This window comes from Scyliorhinus canicula, chromosome 17 (assembly GCF_902713615.1).
Source record: "Scyliorhinus canicula chromosome 17, sScyCan1.1, whole genome shotgun sequence".
In the NCBI taxonomy this organism is placed as follows: Eukaryota; Metazoa; Chordata; class Chondrichthyes; order Carcharhiniformes; family Scyliorhinidae; genus Scyliorhinus; species Scyliorhinus canicula.
In genome coordinates this window covers 92,628,693-92,649,171 of record NC_052162.1, presented here as the reverse complement: position 1 = coordinate 92,649,171, position 20,479 = coordinate 92,628,693, and the positions used below count along the sequence as shown (strand labels likewise).

Sequence of the window (20,479 nt, the reverse complement as noted above, 5' to 3'; positions counted from 1 at the left end):
AGAATTAATCACCATCAGGAGATTTTGCTTCAACTCATTCAAACTACATTAACCATGAGGAACAAGGAGTAAATTAATCCCACAGCTCAGTGGTTAGCTGACTGAATGAAGTTTCCTCTGGTGAACAGAATCTCCATTCAACAGTACGGCCATCTTTCTGACTCCCTGTCCATGACTTGCTGCCAAATTCCCTCCCACAGCCTTAGTGCTTTCCACTGTCAGCCATGTTTTCCATTCAGTGATTTGATTTGTTACTTGCGCCTATACACAGGCACCCAGTGACCCCCATTCTTTCACTAAAAACAACAACAAATAAAAGATTTTCACCACAGAATCTCTGAAGGACAACATGCCTAGCTAAATTAAAAGTCTGAATAACCATTTGAGAAAAGCACATGTTTTAATCCCAATTCTCCAGTCATATGTTACAATGATAAAATCAGGTGATCTAAATACAGCCATTGGTCTGATATTTAATTGAAAATTTAGCGATGTACAAGATACTGAAAATCAATCATAGATGCAATGTAAATGGCAGCAAAATATGCCTTATATCAAATAATGGGCAGGATTTTCCCCTCCATGGACTGTAGTTGAAGGTGGTGGATGGAAACTGTAGACCTACTATGACATAGACTTATAGGTGATTGGATGGCCTTCATTTATTCCAGTTTACACAAGAGAAACTTCAAAATGCATTGGTGCACAGGGACCTGGATACCTTGTGCATGAATCGCAGAGAGTTAGTATGCAAGTGCAGGTTATAAGAAAGGCAAGTGGGATTTTGGCATTCATTGCTAATCGTATAGAGTATAAAAGTAGAGAAGTGCTGTTGTTGCAGTGTAGGGCATTGGTGAGACCACATCTCGAGTACTGCACAAAGTTTTGGTTCCCTCACTTGACGAAGTATGTAAAGGAGAAGGTTGATTGGATTGATTCCAGGATGGAAGGACTTGTTTTATGAAGAGAGATTGAGCTTAGGCCTGCTGGAGTTTAGAAGAATGAGAGGAGATATAATTGAGGTATGTAAGATGCTAAAGGAGATTGACAGGGCAGACGTAGAGCTGATGTTTCCCATTGCTGGACATTTTAGAATGAGAAGCTATAGTTGAAGGGGTGACAGATTTAAAATGGAAATGAGGAGGAATTACCACTCAAAGGTTTGTGATGAATTCTCTACCCCAGAATGCAATGGACGCAGGATTAAATAAACTTAAGGTGAGAGATAGAGAGGTTTTAAATTAGTAACGGGATGAAGGGTTCTGGAGAATGAGCAGGAACTGGCAGGAAGGTAAGGATGAGATCAAATGAGATCAGCCATGATCGTGTTGATTGGTGGAGAGGGCTCAAGGGGAAGATTTGTCTACTGCTCCTCGTTCTTTTGTTCCTATTTTCTTATTACTCGTTCATTTGACTGAATGACTACATCCTTTGTAATACAGATAAGGCAGAAAATCTGTGAGGAAATTAGACTCATTTTGGGGGACCTGGGATTCCCAACTCTAAACCTGGTGGCCATGAGGTTCTTCCAAAATGGCTTCTCCTACATGACCTGGTGCCTACTTGTATTTGGAGACACTGTTGTAGAGAGGAATAACCACATTTTTTTTAAAGGGTTAATGTTTTGAATTTTCACATTTTATTTTGCATCCACTGTGCATGAAGTCACAGCACCACAACAGGTCAATGTCATAACAGTGGCAATACCGAGTCATCCAAGGTGCCTCTAAATCATGGGTCTCAGGAAAAAGATGTACAAACAGTTCATTTGCCATATAAGATTCAATAAAGCCTGATCAGTGCCATATATTCAGCAATTGTTCACCAAGACCTCCACCTCCTCTTTCGCCTCTTACTACAGAGATTGATAATTGGAACTAATCAGAATTATGAATACATTTTTACATTGGTGACTTGGTATTGCCTCTGTTATGACAGTGATGCTCCTAACATGTCTCAGTTGTGCATTCGTCCCCATGTGGCAATATGGGTTTCAGATGGGTGCCCCTTTAATTGGTCCCCTCAATGCTGTGAGGCATTCCTCCCTGAAGCTAAAACTGCACTTCCCCAGCACCATTGTTTTTGGTTTCATTTCCCTCAGCACTGTTATACTTTAAATAATGACTTATCTAAAATATATATATTACTCTTGAATCAACCAGGATGATAAAATGACCAATAGTCTTGTTGAAAGATGAACTATTTAATGAGTAACAAAATAATAAACTGTGAGTCCTTTTACTCAATACTAAACTAACAATAAAGAATTAAAGTACAATACTAATAACTATATAACTGTACACTATTATAACAAACTAGTTCTAACTTCTCTCACTCTAACTATTCTATGTGTTGCTTGTTCACTGTTCTGAATCACATCATCATCTGCTTCATCTGAATCATCATCTGACTTAGAAAAGGCGGGAAACCAGTTCTTACAGTATCTGACTGTGAGCCATCTAGTGTTGAAATGACTGTACTACATTTACATACATTGACCATATATATTGATATCTGAATATCACTACAGGCACGAATGTATCAGCTTCAAAGATGGTGGTCCCCAATTTCAATTCTCCCTGGTTGACTGTGGAAATCCCTCCCATCATCCTGGACGAGATTCATGGTCATGCTTCTCCCTGCTATTACTATCAATCCTGACACTGTAATTCTGGATCCCATTGTTATAGTGGTTGATACCCCTGTGTTACCCCGAGTCATTTCAGGTGGATGTTCCCTGCCCCTTTCAACCTTAACCCTCCACAACTTGAGGCCTGCTTGCCATAATGTATCGGCATCTCCCTCTCTCTGCCTCCACAACATGAGGCCATTGAGTGCCTGCACCCCTCCCTGTTCTGATCTACAGGCCATAGTTTCCACCCTTGACTGTGACTGGGACATCTGTAGCCAAGTAACCCCCACTGGACCACCATGTGTGAGGTGCTGACCAGGAACCGCCGGGCAGGAACGAGTAGAGTTTTTTCAAGCTCAAATCATGACCTGTGTGATTCTTTAGTGAGTTTTCTGGTCATTCTGCATGGGACTCTATTAAGACCCAGGAAGCAGACCGGAAAGGTAAACATTTTATTACAGTCACTGAACTTCTACACTGTCCTCATCACAGTAGGCTACACAATTTGCACCATTTTGCCATCCATATTGCTACTTATTGAGACGGAGACACCAAAGGCATGATTTTCTAACCTCCTTGCGCCCAGCGCCAACTCCACTGCACCGGGAACATAGAAGAAAAGGCAAAAGATGAGATTTGCGCCGGATGCAAACCATTTTGCAATTCACCCAGCCTGTTCCCGATGACGAGATTCGGATCTTGCCCCAAAATGGCGAGTCGATCATCAAGCCTAATTTACATTAATTTCAATCTTGTTAATGAGATTGAAGTCAAATGCAGCGGCCTCCTGGTCGTCATGCAACTCTACAGCGAAAAGTAACGCGGGCGTCATTTCGTACTCCTCCAGAAAACAGGGACCTGGTGCAATGACTACCGAGCGGAAGTTAGGAGATGAGTGGTCCTCTCCATTTACCGGCATGCAGCTCAGGGGCACTGAAACCTTTACCCCAGTCCCCAGTGCTCTGGGGGCGGGGGGGGGAGAGGTGGATTGCCCTTCAGCTGGGGGAGGTGGGGGGGTGGGTTGTTCAAGGGCTGGAGGAGCTAGGTCAGGAGTCGGCCCTGGACTGGGGGGGGGGGGGGGGGGGGGAAGAGGAGGTTGGGGTTTCCAGCTGCGAGGCCTTCAAGTCACCTTTAAATATTGTGGAGACCCATAACAGGGGCAACCACTGCAATAGCCTGCCTGTCCTCTCAAATTCTCCCAGGACAGCTGCTGCTTCTCTCATGAGGGTCAATTTCGCCCCATTTGGCTGTGAGCAGTCTCTAACTACACAGCTCAAAGGAGGTCTCAAAGGAGGGATTAGCTTTGTTAGTTGTGAGAGCATTTCACACTCCTGAAGTCTCAACTGACTCCTCGAAGGAACAGGTGCCATATCTCAGAGGATGCTTAGTGGACTGGATGTCCTGTAATCTTTGATGCCTGCGCAGTGTGCCTGTACTCTGGGTGCATCAGCACCATTGAGGCAGCTGCCAACAATCAAACACTAAACACAGGCGCAGAATTCTCCGACCCCCCGCAGGGTCGGGGAATCGCCCGGGGCCAGCGTAAATCCTGCCCCCACCATGGCCGGAATTCTCCGCCACTCCAGAATCGGCGGGAGCGGGAATCACGCCCCGCTGATCGGCTTGACGCCCCGCGGCGATTCTCCGGCCCGCGATGGGCCGAAGTCCCGCCGCTGACAGGCCTCTCCCGCCGGCGGGAGGTGGAGCACCTCTGGTGCCGGCGTGATTGGCGGCGCGATTGACCCCTGGGGGTGCCCCCACGGTGGCCTGGCCCGCGATCGGGGCCCACCAATTGGTGGGCGGGCCTCTGCCGTGGGGGCACTCTTTTTCTTCCGCCGCCACCATGGCATCCACCATGGCGGAGGCGGAAGAGACCCCCCCTACCGCGCATGTGCCGGTGGTGACGTCAGCGGCCGCTGACTCACCGGCGCATGCGCGGACCGGCGAAGGCCTTTCGGCCAGCCCGGACGCCAGTTTTGCTGCCGGCCGGTGGAGCGGAAACCACTCAGGCGCGGGCCTAGCCCCTAAAGGTGCGGAGAATTCTGCACCTTTGAGGAGGCCCAACGCCGGAGTGGTTGGCGCCACTCCACTACGCCGGAACCCCCCGCCCCGCCGGGTAGGGGAAAATCCCAGCCCAGAGCTTCATTATTGAGGATTTTACCTTGGCTAAAGGGTAAGTGTCTGGATGAATGGAGGACAGCCTCCCTAATGTTGCTGGCAGGCGTCTGAGGTCTAGGGGTTTCTGACTTGGCCATAAGTGAATGTGCAGAGCAAGGTTTGCCAGCACAACTGGCTTGCTGGATGACTCTCAGAGAAGGTGGGACAGTCACCGTAATAGTGGGGGTGATCTGGAGATTTGAGGGCCCCGGGATGGAAGACCTAATTAATTTGCAGTCTCTCTCCTTCAATTCCATACAGATACAAAAATGTTTTCTGCTGTCAATCCTGTGGAGGTTACTCCTGTTTTGCTTGTTGTAGCCAAGGCTGGCAGATGCTGAAGAAGTCAGCAGGCTGGATTCTCTGTTTTTGGGACTGTGTTCCCATGCCGTCATTAAAAATACGGGGCGGGATTCTTCGGAAACCGGCGGGGCAGGCAACTTGGGCGCGAAGGAGTGGCATGAACCACTCCGGCGTCGGGCCGCCCCAAAGGTATGGAATCCTCCGCAACTTCAGGGGCTAGACTGGCGACGGAGTAGTTGGTGTAGCACCGCGCCGGCCGTCACCGAAGGGCCGCCGCCGGCCTGCACGAGTTGGCGCATGCGCAGGAGCGCAAGCGTGTGCTGGCGTCATCCCAGCGCATGCACAGGGGGGTGGTTGGGGGTTCATCTCCGCGCCGACCATCGCGGACCGGTATACCAGCCGGCGCGGAGGAATAGAGTGCCCCCACGGCACAGGCCCGCCCGCGGATCAGTGGGCTTCGATCGCGGGCCAGGCCACCATGGGGGCAACCCCCAGTGCCAGATCCCCCCGTGCCGCCCCCAGATCTTTACCGCCAGGAAAACTGGCATCAAAAGGCCACACATCCACCGTCTTGCAGGGGGGGCGAGCAGGCAGCTGTCGTAGCGCTCACAGCTCCGGCTGCCGATACGACTCCCCGCATTTCCGGGTCAGAGGTCATGCATTGGCACAGTGGCGGCCTACAGCGGCCGCGCCGTGCTCCATGACGGACTCAACCCGCAGACTGGTCCGCTGAAATAGTGCCCGTATCAGCCGCTCACCCGCCCCGGACCGCCCGCGCACATAGCCCCTAGATCCGAATGAGGCCCCCCTTGCCTTCCGATCGGCCCTCCTCCGATTGTGGCTTCCCCGGACTGAATCCACAGCCGCCACGCAAATATCATGGGCGGTAGGACCAGATTAGAAACACACCGTCAGGAATTCGGCCGGTCGGGGACAGAGCATAGCGTTACCGCCACCAGTACCGATTTTGTGCGGGAAAACGGATTCTCTGCCCCCTCGTCGCGGGATGGAGAATCCCGACCAGCAATACAGCAATACAGGGTGGAGGCAGCTCCACGCGTGTAGGGCCTTCCGTCAACCTGAAGAGGTGGCCAGAAGAGGAGGCCAGCAACATGCCAGGGTGTAGAAGAGCCATTGGTCATTCAATGAGCTGACAGACAGAAAATGCCACAGATGGCTGCATCTCAATAGGGGGACAGTGCGGCACCTGTGCCACGGCCTCACAGACATGTGGAGGAGGAGGACATCCGCTCCTGGTGGTTGTGAAGTCTATCGCAACCCTCAACCTCTATGCCACCGGGTCATTCCAAGGCTCGAGCTCGGACCTGTGTGGCATATCACAGTAATCTGCCCACAGGTACATCCAGAAAGTGATGGATCCTCTGCATGCTCATGCATCCAACTCTAGCAGCTTCGACCTGGACCAGGTCCGCCAAAGTACCCAGGCTGCAGGATGTGCCGGCACCACGATGACCCAGGTCCAGGGGCCAATAGATGTCACGCATGTCGTCCTGCGAGCACCGGGCATCAGGAAGTGCTCTATATTAGCAGGAAGGAGTTGCCAAATGTTCACATCTTGTGTGACAACCATCTTAAGATCATGCATGTGTGTGCCAATTACCCTGGGAGTGTGCTTGACAGCTACATCCTGGGATACTCTGGTATTTTCGAGGACAACCCCTTGATCACGGGTTAGCTCATGGGGACAGGGGATACTCTGAGGTCATGACTGATGGCATGCATGGCACAACCCAGCCCCCCCATACCACCCCCTCAAACCCCCACAGCACCCATGACTAACCCCACACTACACCGATACCATCCCCTCACCACGTCCTCACCACCCTCACACAATCCTCAAAACCACTCCCACACCATCCTCTCACCATCCCCACAATACCCCCACACCACCACCCCAACCCACGATCCAATCATGCATCATGTCTTATGTCTTGCAGGATCATCTGGTGATGACGCAGGCCGTTCTGGTGTTCCCTACCCCTGATCCCAACCACAAGCAGATGCCATTGACGAGGAGGCAACGGACAGTGTCACGTACCCCCAAACACCAGCCCGAAACACCACACAGCACCAGCCTGTGGATGACACTGAATTCCCATCGCAGCTGTCTCCAACAGCAAGAAATCTTACAACACCAGGTTAAAGTCCAACAGGTTTGTTTCAAACATGAGCTTTCGGAGCACTGCTCCTTCGTCACCTGAGGAAGGAGCAGTGCTCTGAAAGCTTGTGTTTGAAACAAACCTGTTGGACTTTAACCTCGTGTTGCAAGACTTCTTACTGTGCTCACCCCATTCCAACGCCGACATCTCCACATCATTCTCTCCAACAGCCTCCACCATCCCAGAGACACTCACTTCGGTTGAGCACTTTAGTGAAGAGGCTCCTGGAGCACTATCTGGTGTGCAACACAGATGTGCTGCAGTACATCAGGTGGAGGTAGGAATATCGAGGAGGTGGATGGTCCCTAACTCCAGGGACACCAGCCATCCAGATTAGTCTCAGACGTCTGGAAAGAGTGATCCCATCGATAATGGAGATGCAGGGACTACATGACAGGCTATTAGCAACCATCCAGTCCCTCAGGTGCAGTTGGAGGAGTACAACTGCATGCAGGGGCTGGAGGTGATGCTGACAATGCATGCTACCCAGACCATCACCTCATGGGTGCCACCTGTGGTGGAGGCCATAGGGGTGAATGGATCGGCCATGGGTCAGCATGTTCAAGGCCTTGAGCACTCTGTACGGGCGGTGGCTGATGCACAGGACAGGTCTGCCCTGTCATAGGTAGCTAAGTACCAGTGCCACCTGGTACTTAGCTCCAGAGCTTGGCACAGTCACAAGAGGTTATGGCTGAAAGCAGCATCGGCATTGCCCAGGCACTGGCTAACCTGCAGCAGTCACGGAGAGAGATGGCACAGTCACTGAGTGATGTGCCACATTCCCAGAGGCAGATGGCCCAGTCCCTGTGCTCCATGGCCACGAGCATGGAGAACCTGGTCAAGACGACAGCGGGCCTCCGGGACTGGTGTCACCAGATGGCGGGGGAGCTCCAGGAGTTTGTGCCAGTCGCACCACTGTTCCATGGAGTAGCCCAGAGGCCCCGGTCACCCCGACGGAGGATGAGGTGATGGGGTCCTTGCCGGTTACTTCTGCAGGAGAGGTGTCAGAACGCCACAACACCTCATCTCCCCACCCCCATCCCCTCTTGTCTCTGGCGCTACCAATGCGCAGCGGGCAGAATAGGGTGGCACCACGTCCTGTGGCTCCTCCTCATCTTGATCCTCCTCCTCTGCCTGTCGGGCGGGCAGCCCTCCAGCCTGAGCGGCTGCCACCTGCCCCTCTGCGGCACATTTCTCTGCTGCAGCCTCTGCATCCTCTCTGTGATGCCCCTGCTGCTGCTCCCACAGGGCTGCATGCAGGGCAGTGGCCCCGCCACAACAGCCAACATCGCTGGAAGATGCCCAAACATTATGATCTGCAGGGGGTAGCGGTAGACAAAGTTTCATCATGGCGCATAACCCCCTCCACAAACAGGAAGAAGCTCTTTTGCAAATTGCCTCTCCCACATCCATACTCGATATGACTCCAGTGCAGCAGCCTGGTGGGGTTTTATAGAGAATTTTAAATGGGATGGTTAACTCTGTTCGGCCACAATGCATCTCTGTATGACGGTGAGTGAGCACGAGGTCCAATCTGGTTGGGGCCCCTCAGCTGGTCAACTGGGCAGCATTGCATCCTGGTGGATGGCAGCTCCTGCTGTGCCTCTGCGTAGATTATCAAATTGGTGAGGCTTCACCCTCATGCTTTCTGGGCCAATTATGAAACTGTTCTGCTCCACATTTGAATTCACCATGAAGTGGTCAGCGAACTCAATCATTGTCTTCCTGGCAGTGGCCTTTAGCTTTGGGAGGGGGCACTCTCCTAATACGCCCCCTGTCCCAAACACCCCTACCCATCAACAGACCACCCAGAGCTGCACTCACGGCAGCCCCCAGTGAGGGCCGTGCCACCCAACGGTACTCCTGGCAGCAGGGAAGGCCGTCAGGACCCGGGGCACCAACGGGGCAGGCCACCGATGGGGCATGGGTGAGGGAGGGACATGTGGGGGCGGAGCCCACACTGCCAACCGGGACCAACGTGTAGCCCATGGTACCTGATTGGTCACGGGAATATGCACCATGCTAACATGTTGGCCTTTCACCCCCTGCAGACAATGGAGTTTAGCATTCAACCAGCAATGTTGGCCGCCCTGGTGATGGTCGCAGCCCTGCGGTCGCGTGAGTGGGAGCCGCTCTGAAAGAGGGGGGCATTACAGCAGCGGAAGGGGCTGCAGAGGAAATGCTGCAGAGGAATGGACCAGAAGAACGGGCTGCAGAGGGGCAGAAGGCAGCCGCATAAGCTGGAGGGGTGACTGGCCAACAGTCCGAGGAGGAGGACATTCCAAAGAGGTGCCGCATGAGGCCTCGTGTACCGTCGCCACCTGTCATTCAAGGACCACTCATGCCGTTGGAGACTCCAGATGAGCAGAAAGACAGTGCGACACGTCTACCAGATGATGGCACACCTGGCCCCACGGGGATATGGGGAAGGTCACCCGCTCACGGTGACCGTCAAGGTGATGGTTGCCCTGAACCGCTATGTGACGGGGTCCTTCCAGTTGCCGAGTGGGGATCTGTCCGAGATCTCACAGACCTTGGTGCACAGGTGCATCCACACCATCATGGAGGCCCTATATGTCCAGGCGGAGAAATACATCCATTTCCAGGAGTCCACCATGGTGCCCGGGCAGCGGGGTTCGCCACCATCGCTGGGATGCCCTGGGTCCAGGGGGCAATTGACGGGATGCATGTCACTCTACAGGCACCGGCGGAACCAGGCCGCTGTACACAAACCGGAAGGGGTACCATTCAATGAATGTCCCGGTGGTCTGTGACAATAAGCTGCATATAGTGCACCTCTGCGCCCAATATCCAGGCAGTGTTCAGGATTCCTTCATCCTGGTACACTCGGCGGTCCCTGACATGTTAGAGGACCCCCGCAACCACTTCTGGGATCTATCTGGCTCGCCATGCCGTGCGAGATCTAATGCGATATGAATCTTGCCCATTGTGCACTTCCTGGCAAGTCTGCATATTAGAGGAAAATATGCATTCCTGTGATCTAACCAAGGTGAGAGATCTAACCCCCTTGCCTTGGAGACCTCTGATGACTACCGTTAACTGCTGGTCTCCACAAACATGAACCAGACAGAATGGCAATTGTGAGTGTTTCCCAGGGAATTGGAGACCCCCAGGTGCATGCCCACTTTGGCAGGGTGGTACCTTGGCACTGCTGGTGCCACCTGGGAACCTTGGCACTGCCAGACTGGCACCCTGGCAGTGCCACCTGGGTACAAACTTGATATTGCCCATGTGCCCAGGTGGGAGGGATTTTTTGCTTGGTGATAATTGGGCTGGTGTGTGCCCTGCGCGAGTTTTATAGTGAGTTGGGGGGGTTCGGGCTCGATCCTGAGTTCCGGCAAGCGGAGTTCCTCGGTGCAGGAAATGAGGCTAAGTGCGGTTCCTCATTGAGACCCCAGATCCAGCCCGATGGGTGTTAGATAGTGGGGTAATTCTCAACGCTCCGATTGCTGGGAAACATCCGGTTAATCACGCAGTCTGGGCTCTATACCCATTCAGATGCGATGTTTTCAAAATTACACTCAAGTGTTGCATCAAGTGAGAAAAGCTGATTTCATGGCATTGTTTTAAATTTCAGAGTGCTAGCGCGGATCCAGAGACTGCTGGAGGAATGGGGCTTCTGAGATTGGGACACCATTTATAAAGGGTGCCCAGACCTCAAAGTTAAAATTAAGGCCCTCCCACCCAACAACGGCCATTGTTGTGATGATCTTTGTGAGGTTGTCTTCAGGATGGAAAGTGTAGTGTTCACAAAGACACTTGAAGCTAAGTTCATCAACAAAGCTAAATTTATTCACACTACTTAAATTAAAGTTTGAAACTTATTCCTACAGTAAACAAATAGATTATATTAAACTATACTCACCAACACTTTCTCTATATTCTAACTGTAACTATATTCTATCCTCTCTGGCTCTACTATGCACTTCACTCTAGTCTCCTCTCCTCTACTCCACTCTGTCCCAGAAGTGCAAGAGTCAGTCCTTTTATAGTACTGTCCCTAGCTCCACCCAGTGGCTAATTGTAACATGAGATTAACTCTTCACATGCTGTACATTTCTGTATTATCTCAATTATCAACCCCCCCCCCCCCCCCCCCCCCCCCCACAACACACTTTGGGAGCACCCACGGATATCCATCAACCAATGGACATTGGGACCCCTCCACATACATCGTTACCTACTCCGCACAGAGATCATTCGTTCATTACCCACCCCTCCAAAGATATCGCCCCCTTCCCCCTAAAAGATCAACCCCGCCCCGCAACGGAGATCTAGATCTCCTCACAGACATCGGCTCCCCACGAGATCGAGATCCTCCATTTGTCATCGGGACCTTTCTGTGGGTAAGGGGAACAATCCTCCAACCCCCAACGCGCAGAAGGGGAGCTCTTCTCAATGGAAGAGGGGAAACCCCCCTTCCAGAGTCCCATGTATGTTCACCTTGGCACTGCCCCTTTTACAGTGACAGGCCCACGTGCAACATTGTAGTCTCGACCTGGTTAACATGACTGATTTTCACTCTTGAAAACCAGTAATAAAGCCAGTGTGACATCAAGCCATGGGCGGGGATGATGGCTGATGGGCCGTGGTCGAACGCCAAGGCGTCAAGCCTCTAAGAATATGTTTAAATGTGTTCATGTGAACCTGATCACGTTACTGGCAGGGGGTGGGGAACATCTCAGACTGAGATCTCACCAGCACAAATCCCATTTTTAGCCACTCGAAAGTTTTAGTGGCCATTATAGTATTTGCACTCTTGGCTAACATGGCCACTAAATCACAGCTAATGGGTTTTCACCAAGGACCTTGTTAGCTGTACAGCTCAACACAAAACTACTCTGTCAAATGACTTGTTTGACTTGCCTTAAGGCTGCAGTTTTTGAATTTTATCTTCAGTCAATGTTTGACATCAGAAGAGAAGATGGACTCCAGACAAGCAGCATGTCTCTTCCCACCATCATACCATCTAACAGGTAGAAAGAACTCAGCCCAAGTTTAAAATTGCCTACGAAAGAGAAAATGCTGGAAAATCACAGCAGGTCTGGCAGCATCTGTAGGGAGAGAAAAGAGCTAACATGTCGAGTCCGATGACTCTTTGTCAAAGTTAACAGAGAAAGTGGGACATATTTATACTGTGGAGTCAGAATGAAAGATGAGTGTCATCAATGTATCGATAAAGGAGTTGTGGGAGGGGGCTCGGATAGGCCTGGAACAAGGAATGTTCCACATACCCCATAAAAAGGCAAGCGTAGCTGGGACCCATGCTACACCTTTGATTTTGAGAAAGTGAGATGAGTTAAAGGAGAAGTTATTGAGAGATAGAACGAGTTCAGCCAGGGGAAGGAGAGTGGTAGTTGATGGGAATTGTCCGGGCATCTTTTTGAGAAAGAAGCAAAGAGCTTTTCTCCCTACAGATGCTGCCAGATCTGCTGAGATTTTCCAGCATTTTCTCTTTCGTTTTGGATTCGAGCATCCACAGTAATTTGCTTTTAAAATTGCCTGGACCTCATCTCCACTGTCAACTACTGAACTTCTGAATCTGTCGCTTCAAGGCTAATTAATCTCCCGTTGTGGAAGTCCTCTCTTCTGGAAAGCTGGATGACCCTACAACAGTCCACCTGCTATCCTCTGAAGAAATACTCCATTGCACTTTAGATTCTGGATCCTGGACACTCATAGAACATAGAACAGTACAGCACAGAACAGGCCCTTCGGCCCTCGATGTTGTGCCGAGCAATGATCACCCTACTCAAACCCACGTATCCACCCTATACCCGTAACCCAACAACCCCCCCCCCCCCCCTCCCACAACCTTACTTTTTTTTTAGGACACTACGGGCAATTTAGCATGGCCAATCCACCTAACCCTCACATCTTTGGACTGTGGGAGGAAACCGGAGCACCCAGAGGAAACCCACGCACACACGGGGAGGACGTGCAGACTCCACACAGACAGTGACCCAGCCGGGAATCGAACCTGGGACCCTGGAGCTGTGAAGCATTTATGCTAACCACCATGCTACCGTGCTGCCCAACGCATGAAACTTTAACTCTTATTTTTCGTATGGTTTTGCCCTATGCCTCTTTCCATTGTCCCTCCTTTATTGTATTGTCGAAAAAAGGGTTGAACATTCTGAAAACCTTTCGCTGTTTAGTGGATGTGTAAAATAAACCCTTGTTTTATCATGTATCTAGTTTACTGTGGTTTAGGAAAAGAGGAATACTCCAAACCGAACGGTTGGTAAAAATACAGCACCACTTATAAATGGGGAAATCAGAAATGAACAACACCTTTCTGTTTGTGGAAATGTAGTGAGGGGGGGAATTAGATCTGTTCAAGTAAAAACCCCTCCTGTCTTTAACAAGTGGAAAAGAGGGCAGCACGGTGGCACAGTGGTTAGCATTGTTGCCTACGGCGCTGAGGACCCGGGTTCGAATCTCGGCCCTGGGTCACTGTCCGTGTGGAGTTTGCACATTCTTCCCGTGTCTGCATGGGTTTCGCCCCCACAACCCAAAAGATGTGCATGATAGGTGGATTGGCCACTCTAAATTGCCCCTTAATTGGAAAAAATAATTGGGTACTCTAAATTTTTTTTTTTTAAAGTGGAAAAGACGGAAACCAGGTGATCCCTCCACATATGACCGTAAAAATGTCAGCCATTCCATTCCACCCAGCCCAATTTCATTCCATTTCATCCTGTGTTTCCGCTTCCTAGCTCATTCCATTCTCCCCTTTCCAAACTTTTCAAAATCTGAATATCAAAATGTTAAAGGTTATGAATTAATCTCATCATAATTGGTCACAAGGTTTCAATGAAAATTTTGTTTCAGAAACGGAATTGATTTTACTCAAGTTTGAACCGCTCTTAAAATGAACATCTTAAGTCTGCAAGAAAATAGAATGAAACAGTTAGTTTGACGGAAAATTACAACTGAGATTCTATGGATTGCTCTGATGTCTTTACCTCAGCGTCAGCCAGTTTGGAGAAGTCTGACTGGCTTCCAATGTAGAATTCAATTCCTTTATAGGCTCCCTCCAGGGTAAGACCTCGGATCAGGAGTATGGTCAGAACCACATAAGGAAATATCGCAGTGAAATAAACCACCTGACCAGGGAGAGGAGCTGGTTAGATTTTCCTGTACAACATTTACAGCATTGAATCCAATTGAATGGTAAACTGATAAGATTGTAATCAAAGCAGAGAATGATACAGAAATGATTCGGGGTGGGGGGGGGAGGGGTAATAACGACATGAAGGGCACACTGATCTGCACATTGTGATTGAATTTAAATAGTACAATATTATTCTAATTTATGAATATCTCATACTCAGGCAAGCAGAATAGGCCATTCAACCCATCTGGTCTGCACCAGCTGTTTCAAAGAGAATTCCAGATTGTCCCAATACCCTGTTCTTTCTCCACATAGCTGCCTCAAATATTTCCTCACATATTTCTCTAATTCTGCTTTGAAATCTACAATTAAATCTGTATCCACCTCCCAATCAGATAGTATAGTGCAAATCCCAACCACTCGCTGTGTAAAGCTAATGTTGCCTCTGGTTCTTTTTGATGATTACCTTAAGTCCTACTTTTGAATATTCATCATTTAGCCATTGGAAACAGAGGGCTCGATTCAACCAAATGGGAAGAAAGTCTCAGACTGAGCACATTTAGCGGTGTGTTTCCCGGCACTCACGGCGCTGAGAAACACATGGCTATTAAACCCAATTAGCATTGTATTAGGGGCTTCAGCAGGGAATGGCATGGCCAAGGTCAAACAGAGCCTTGTTTTGTACACAGGGGAGCCCTACTTGATGGAACTCCGCAATGCAGCGAGAGGGGCGTCTGTCATCAGCGCAGAAAATGCAAGCTTTGCACCTTCGCTGTACTAACCTGGCACCCTGGCAGTGCCTGTGCCAGCTGGTTGTGCTACCTGGGCACCAGGGTGGCATTGACAGGGTGCCAGGCTGGGACTGCCATTGGACCCAGGTGGCACCAGCAGTGCCAGCGCACCACCCTGCCCAAAGGGCATGCAGTTGGGAGACCCCCACGAGTGCCTCTCCATCTGGATCTGGATTTGTTTATTGTCACGTGTACACGACTCTCTGAAGTTCACAACTCTCTGAAGTATCTTGCGGTCTTGGGCCAAGCAATTGCCATACCAGGCTGTGATGCAGCCAGGTAGGATGCTTTCTATGGTGCATCTGTAAAAGTTGATAAGCTTATGTGGACATGCCGAATTTCCTTAGTTTCCTGAGGAAGTATTGCGCTGTTGTGCTTTCTTGGTGGTAGCGTCGACGTTGGTGGACCAGGACATATTTTTGGTGATGTGTACCCCTAGGAATTTGAAACTGATGTCCATATCCACCTTGGCCTTGATGCTGACAGGGGTGTGTACAGTACTTTGCTTCCTGAAGTCAATGAGGGATAGATTGTTGTCACTGCATGACTCCAGTAGGTTCTCTATCTCCCTCCTGTATTCTCACTCCTCGTTATTCTATAACCGGCCCACTACGGTCGTGTCATCAGTAAACTTGTAGATGGAGTTGGAATCAAATTTTGCCATGCAGTCATGTGTGTACAGAGAGTATAGTAGGGGGCTAAGTATGCAGCCTTGCGGGGCCCCGATATTGAGGACTATTGTGGTGGAGGTGTTGTTGTTTATTCTTACTGATTGTGGTCTGTGGGTCAGTAAGTCGAAGATCCAGTTGCAGAGTGGAGAGCCAAGTCCCACGTTTTGGAACTTTGACATGTGCACGGCTGGGATTATGCTGTTGAAGGCGGAGCTGTCTGGTCCCCGTTCGTGGGGGCCAGCGCTAAACAGCAGTCACCCGAGGTCTCTGAGGTGAAGGAGATGAATCCCAAAACCTCAGGTATCTCAGGAATCTGCCCATTAGACTGTGACTAACTGTCTTGCTCCAATATGCAGATTTGCCAAAAGGTGATCCCATCCATTGTGGGTAGGATTTACATTGCAACATCTTGCAAAATCGTGTAGGATCTTGCGAGGCATTGCCAGTCCGGTAGATCCTGGGAGTGGGGGCTCCCGGCTTTTGTTGTCCACATTGCACCGTGGCGAGCTACTTTTCCGATGCAGCATGGCCATTGGATCGCACCCAGATTCTCTTGAGTTACTCCATCTAAAACCGCAGAGATTTTAAACACCTCTATCCAATATCCCCTTAGTTTTCTCTGTTCTAAGGGCATCCAAACACAGCTTGTCCAGTCTATCAGTCACTGTGATCCCTCACCTCCAGAAATATTCACATAAATCTCTCTGTACCAAGTCCCATCATTTTTAAAAAGTGGTGTCCAGCATTGTACACAACATTGCAGCTGATGACGTCTGGGATGGGATTTTCCAGTCACGCTGCCCTGAGACCGGAAATTCCCACACAAGGTCAACGGACCTTCAAATGGTCCATCAAATTTTTTGTTCCGCCTGCTAAGATACCTCTGGCATCGGGACTGTAAAATGTACCCCCTGGTGTTATATTTACATATAAATGTTTAGTTTGGCTCCCTGGCTTTTGTCCCCATGACTCTATTTATAACCAGGATCTAATATGCTTTATTAACCTGTACAGTCATCTTCATAGGTTTATGAACAAACATCCCAGCTCTCCCTTCTCTAGCCTTCACATTAAACTTTTAGCGCTTTGCATGTACTGATCTGTCCTCATTTGTCCGACCGAAGTGTTCGACCTCACATTTTAATGCACTGACCATAAGGAGTAAGCAGCAAAAGTAGGCCATTCGGCCATCGGGTCTGTTCAGCCATTCTTTGTTTAGAATTCATTAACGGGATATGGGCATCACTGGTTCGGTCAGCATTTATTGCCCACCCCTAGAAGCAGTTCAGAAGGTAGCAGTTAGTCACCTTGTTGAACCGCTGCAGTCCCTGCGGTGTAGGTACACCAACAATGCTTTGAGGGAGGGAGTTCCATGATTTGGACCAAGCGACAATGAAGGAACGGTCATATTTTTACAAGTCGGGTGGTTAGTGACTTGGAGGGGAACCTCCAGGTGGTGGGGTTCCCAGGTCTCTGCTGCTTTTGTCCTTCTAGATAGAACATAGATATAGAATTTACAGTGCAGAAGGAGGGCATTTGGTCCATCGAGTCTGCACCGACCCTTGGGAAGACCACCCTCTTAAGCTCACACTTCTACCCTATCCCTTGGGTTTGGGAGGTGGTGCCTGAGGAACCTTGGTGAGTTCCTGCAGTGCATCTTGTAGATGGTACACACGGCTGCCACTGTTCGTTTGTGGTGGAGGGATTGAATGTTTGTTGAAGAGCTAGCAAACAAGTGGGCTGTTGTGGCGTGGATGGTATTGAGCTTAGAACATAGAACAGTACAGCACAGAACAGGCCCTTCGGCCCTCGATGTTGTGCCGAGCAATGATCACCCTACTCAAACCCACATATCCACCCTATACCCGTAACCCAACAACCCCCCCTCCCCCTTAACCTTACTTTTAAGGACACTACGGGCAATTTAGCATGACCAATCCACCTAACCCGCACATCTTTGGACTGTGGGAGGAAACCGTAGCACCCGGGGGAAACCCACGCACACACGGGGAGGACGTGCAGACTCCGCACAGACAGTGACCCAGCCTGGAACCGAACCTGGGACCCTGGAGCTGTGAAGCATTTATGCTAACCACCATGCTACCGTGCTGCCCAGTGTCCTTCTTCAGTGTTAATGAAGCTGCACTCATCCAGGCAAGTGGGGAGTATTCCTTTACACTCCTCACTTGTGCCTTGTAGATGGTGGACATGCTTTGGGGAGTCAGGAGGTGAGGCACGTGCCATGGGATTCCGAGCCTTTGGGTGGCACGCTGGTGCAGTGGTTAGCACTGCTGCACCACGAACCAAGGACCCGGGTGCAATCCCAGCCATGTCTGCGTGGGTCTCGCCCCCACAATCCCCTGAACCCAAAGATGTGCAGGGTAGGTGTATTGGCGATGCTAAATTGCCCCTTCATTGGAGAAAAAAAAGAGTGGGTACTTTGTATTTATTGAAAAAAAGGATTAGTAGCCTTTGACCTTCTCTGGTCGCCACATTTATTTGGCTAGTCTTATTCAATTCCTGATCAGGATGTTTATTGTGGGGTATTCAATGATGGTAATGCCATTGAGTGTTCTGGGATGATGGTTAGATCCTCTCTTGTAGGAGATGGTCATTGCCTGGCACTTGTGCGGCACAAATATAACTTGCCACTTGTCAGCCCAAGCCTGGATATTCTCCAGGTCTTGCTACATTTTGACATGAACTGCTTCGTTATCTGAGGAGTCATGAATGGTGATGAATATTCTGCAGTCATCTGCAAACATCCCCACTTCTGACCTTATAATGGAAGGGAGGTCATGGATGATACAGCCATAGATGATTGTGTCGAGGACACTACGCAGTGATGTCCTGGAGCTGAGATGATAAACGTCCAACCACAACAACAACGTTCCTTTGTGCCAGGTCTGATTCCAACTACCAGAGAATTTTCCCCCTGGTTCCCATTGACTCCAGTTTTACTAGGGCTCCTTGATACCACACTCGGTCGGAGTGCTGTGATGTCAAGGGCAGTCACTCTCACCTGACCTCTGGCATTCATTTTTTTTTCCATGTTTGAAGCAAGACTATAATGAGTTCAGGAGCTGAGTGACCCTGGCAGAGCGCAAATTGAGCATCTGTGAGCAGGTTGTTGCTGAGTAAGTGCCGCTTGATAGTACAGTTGATGACTCTTTCCATCACTTTGCTGATAATGGAGAGTTGACTGATTGGGCGGTAATTGGCTTGATTGGATACAAGACTGACCTGGGCAATTTTCCGCAAAGCAGCGTAGATGCCAGTGTTGTAGCTGTACTGGAACAGCTAGGCTAGGGATGCAGCATGTTCTGGAGCACAAGTCTTCAGTACTATTGCCAGAATATTGTCAGGGTACCATAGCCTTTGCAGTATCCAGTGCCTTCAGCCATTTCTTGGTATCAGGTGGAGTGAATCGTATTGGCTGGAGACTGACATCTGTGCTGCTTGGGACCTCCAGAGGAGACCTGGATGAATCATCCATTCGGCACTTCTGGCTGAAGATTATTGTGAATCTTTCAACCTTTTACACAGATGTGCTGGGCTCCTCCATCATTGAGGTTGGGGATATTTGTGGAGCCATCTCCTCCAATGAGTTGTATAATTGTCCACCATCATTCATGGCTGGATGTGGCAGGACTGCAGAGCTTAGATCTGAAATCAGAGTTTGTTGTGGAATCGCTTACCTCTGTCTATTACTTGCTGCTTATGCTGTTTGGCAAGTAGTCCTGTGTTGTAGCTTCACTAGGTTGACACCTCATTTTCAAGTATACCTGCTGTTGCTCCTTGCATGCTCTCCTGCACTCTTCACTGAACCAGGGTTGATCCCCTGGCTTGGTGGTAATCGTTGGCATATGCCGGGCCATGTGATTGTGATTGAGTACAATTCTGTTACTGCTGATGGCCCACAGAGCCTCATGGTGCCCAGTCTTGAGTTGCTAGATCTGTTCAAAGTCTATCCCAATTATCATGGTCGTAGTGCCACACAACACAATGTGAAGATGGGCCTATGTCTCCGCAAGGACTGTGCAGTGGTCACTTCTACCGATAATGTTATGCACAAATGCATCTGCAGCAGGCAGGTTGGTGATGATGGGATAATATTTGTTTTTCTGTCACCGCCTGCGGCAGTCCTAGCCAACCAGCTATGCCCTTGAAGACCCGATCAGCTCGATCTGTGATAGTACTTCCAAGCCACTCTTGGTGATGGACATTAAAGTCCCCACCCAGAGTATATTCTGTGCCCTTGCCACCCTCAGTGCTTCCTCCAAGTGATGTTCTACATGGAGGAGTACTGACTCATCATGGACACCTTCCTGACTGCATACCACTGTGCTACCACCTTTGCTGGATCTGTCTTACCGGTGAGACAGCACATACCTAGGAATGGTACTAGTGGTGTCTGGGACATTGTAAGGTACGATTCTGTGAGTATGACTATGTCAGGCTGTTGCTTGAGTAGTCTGTGAAACAGCTCTCACAACTTTGACACAAACCCCAGATGTTAGTTCGTAGGACTTTGCAGGGTCGACAGGGCTGAGTTTACTGTTGTTTCGGTACCTGGGTCGTGCCGGGTGGTCCGTGTGGTTTCATTC

At 49.9% G+C, this 20,479-nt stretch overlaps 2 protein-coding genes across 5 annotated transcripts in view; one reads left to right on the top strand and one right to left on the bottom strand.

The window, feature by feature from the left end:
- The window catches only part of LOC119952308 (sodium- and chloride-dependent neutral and basic amino acid transporter B(0+)-like), a 388,856-nt gene that overhangs the window by 209,812 nt on the left and 158,565 nt on the right, over positions 1–20,479 (top strand). The gene's annotated exons all lie outside the window — the stretch shown is intronic.
- LOC119952307 (sodium- and chloride-dependent neutral and basic amino acid transporter B(0+)-like) overlaps positions 1–20,479 on the bottom strand; it is a 188,390-nt gene that overhangs the window by 109,080 nt on the left and 58,831 nt on the right. For 3 of the 4 annotated variants that reach the window (XM_038775955.1, XM_038775957.1, XM_038775958.1), the window contains exon 7: positions 14,262–14,402. The exons of the other annotated variant lie outside the window; for it this stretch is intronic. In XM_038775955.1, coding sequence (XP_038631883.1) covers positions 14,262–14,402 — 141 coding nt within the window. The remainder of the gene's footprint in view (positions 1–14,261; positions 14,403–20,479) is intronic. 4 annotated transcript variants of the gene reach the window in all.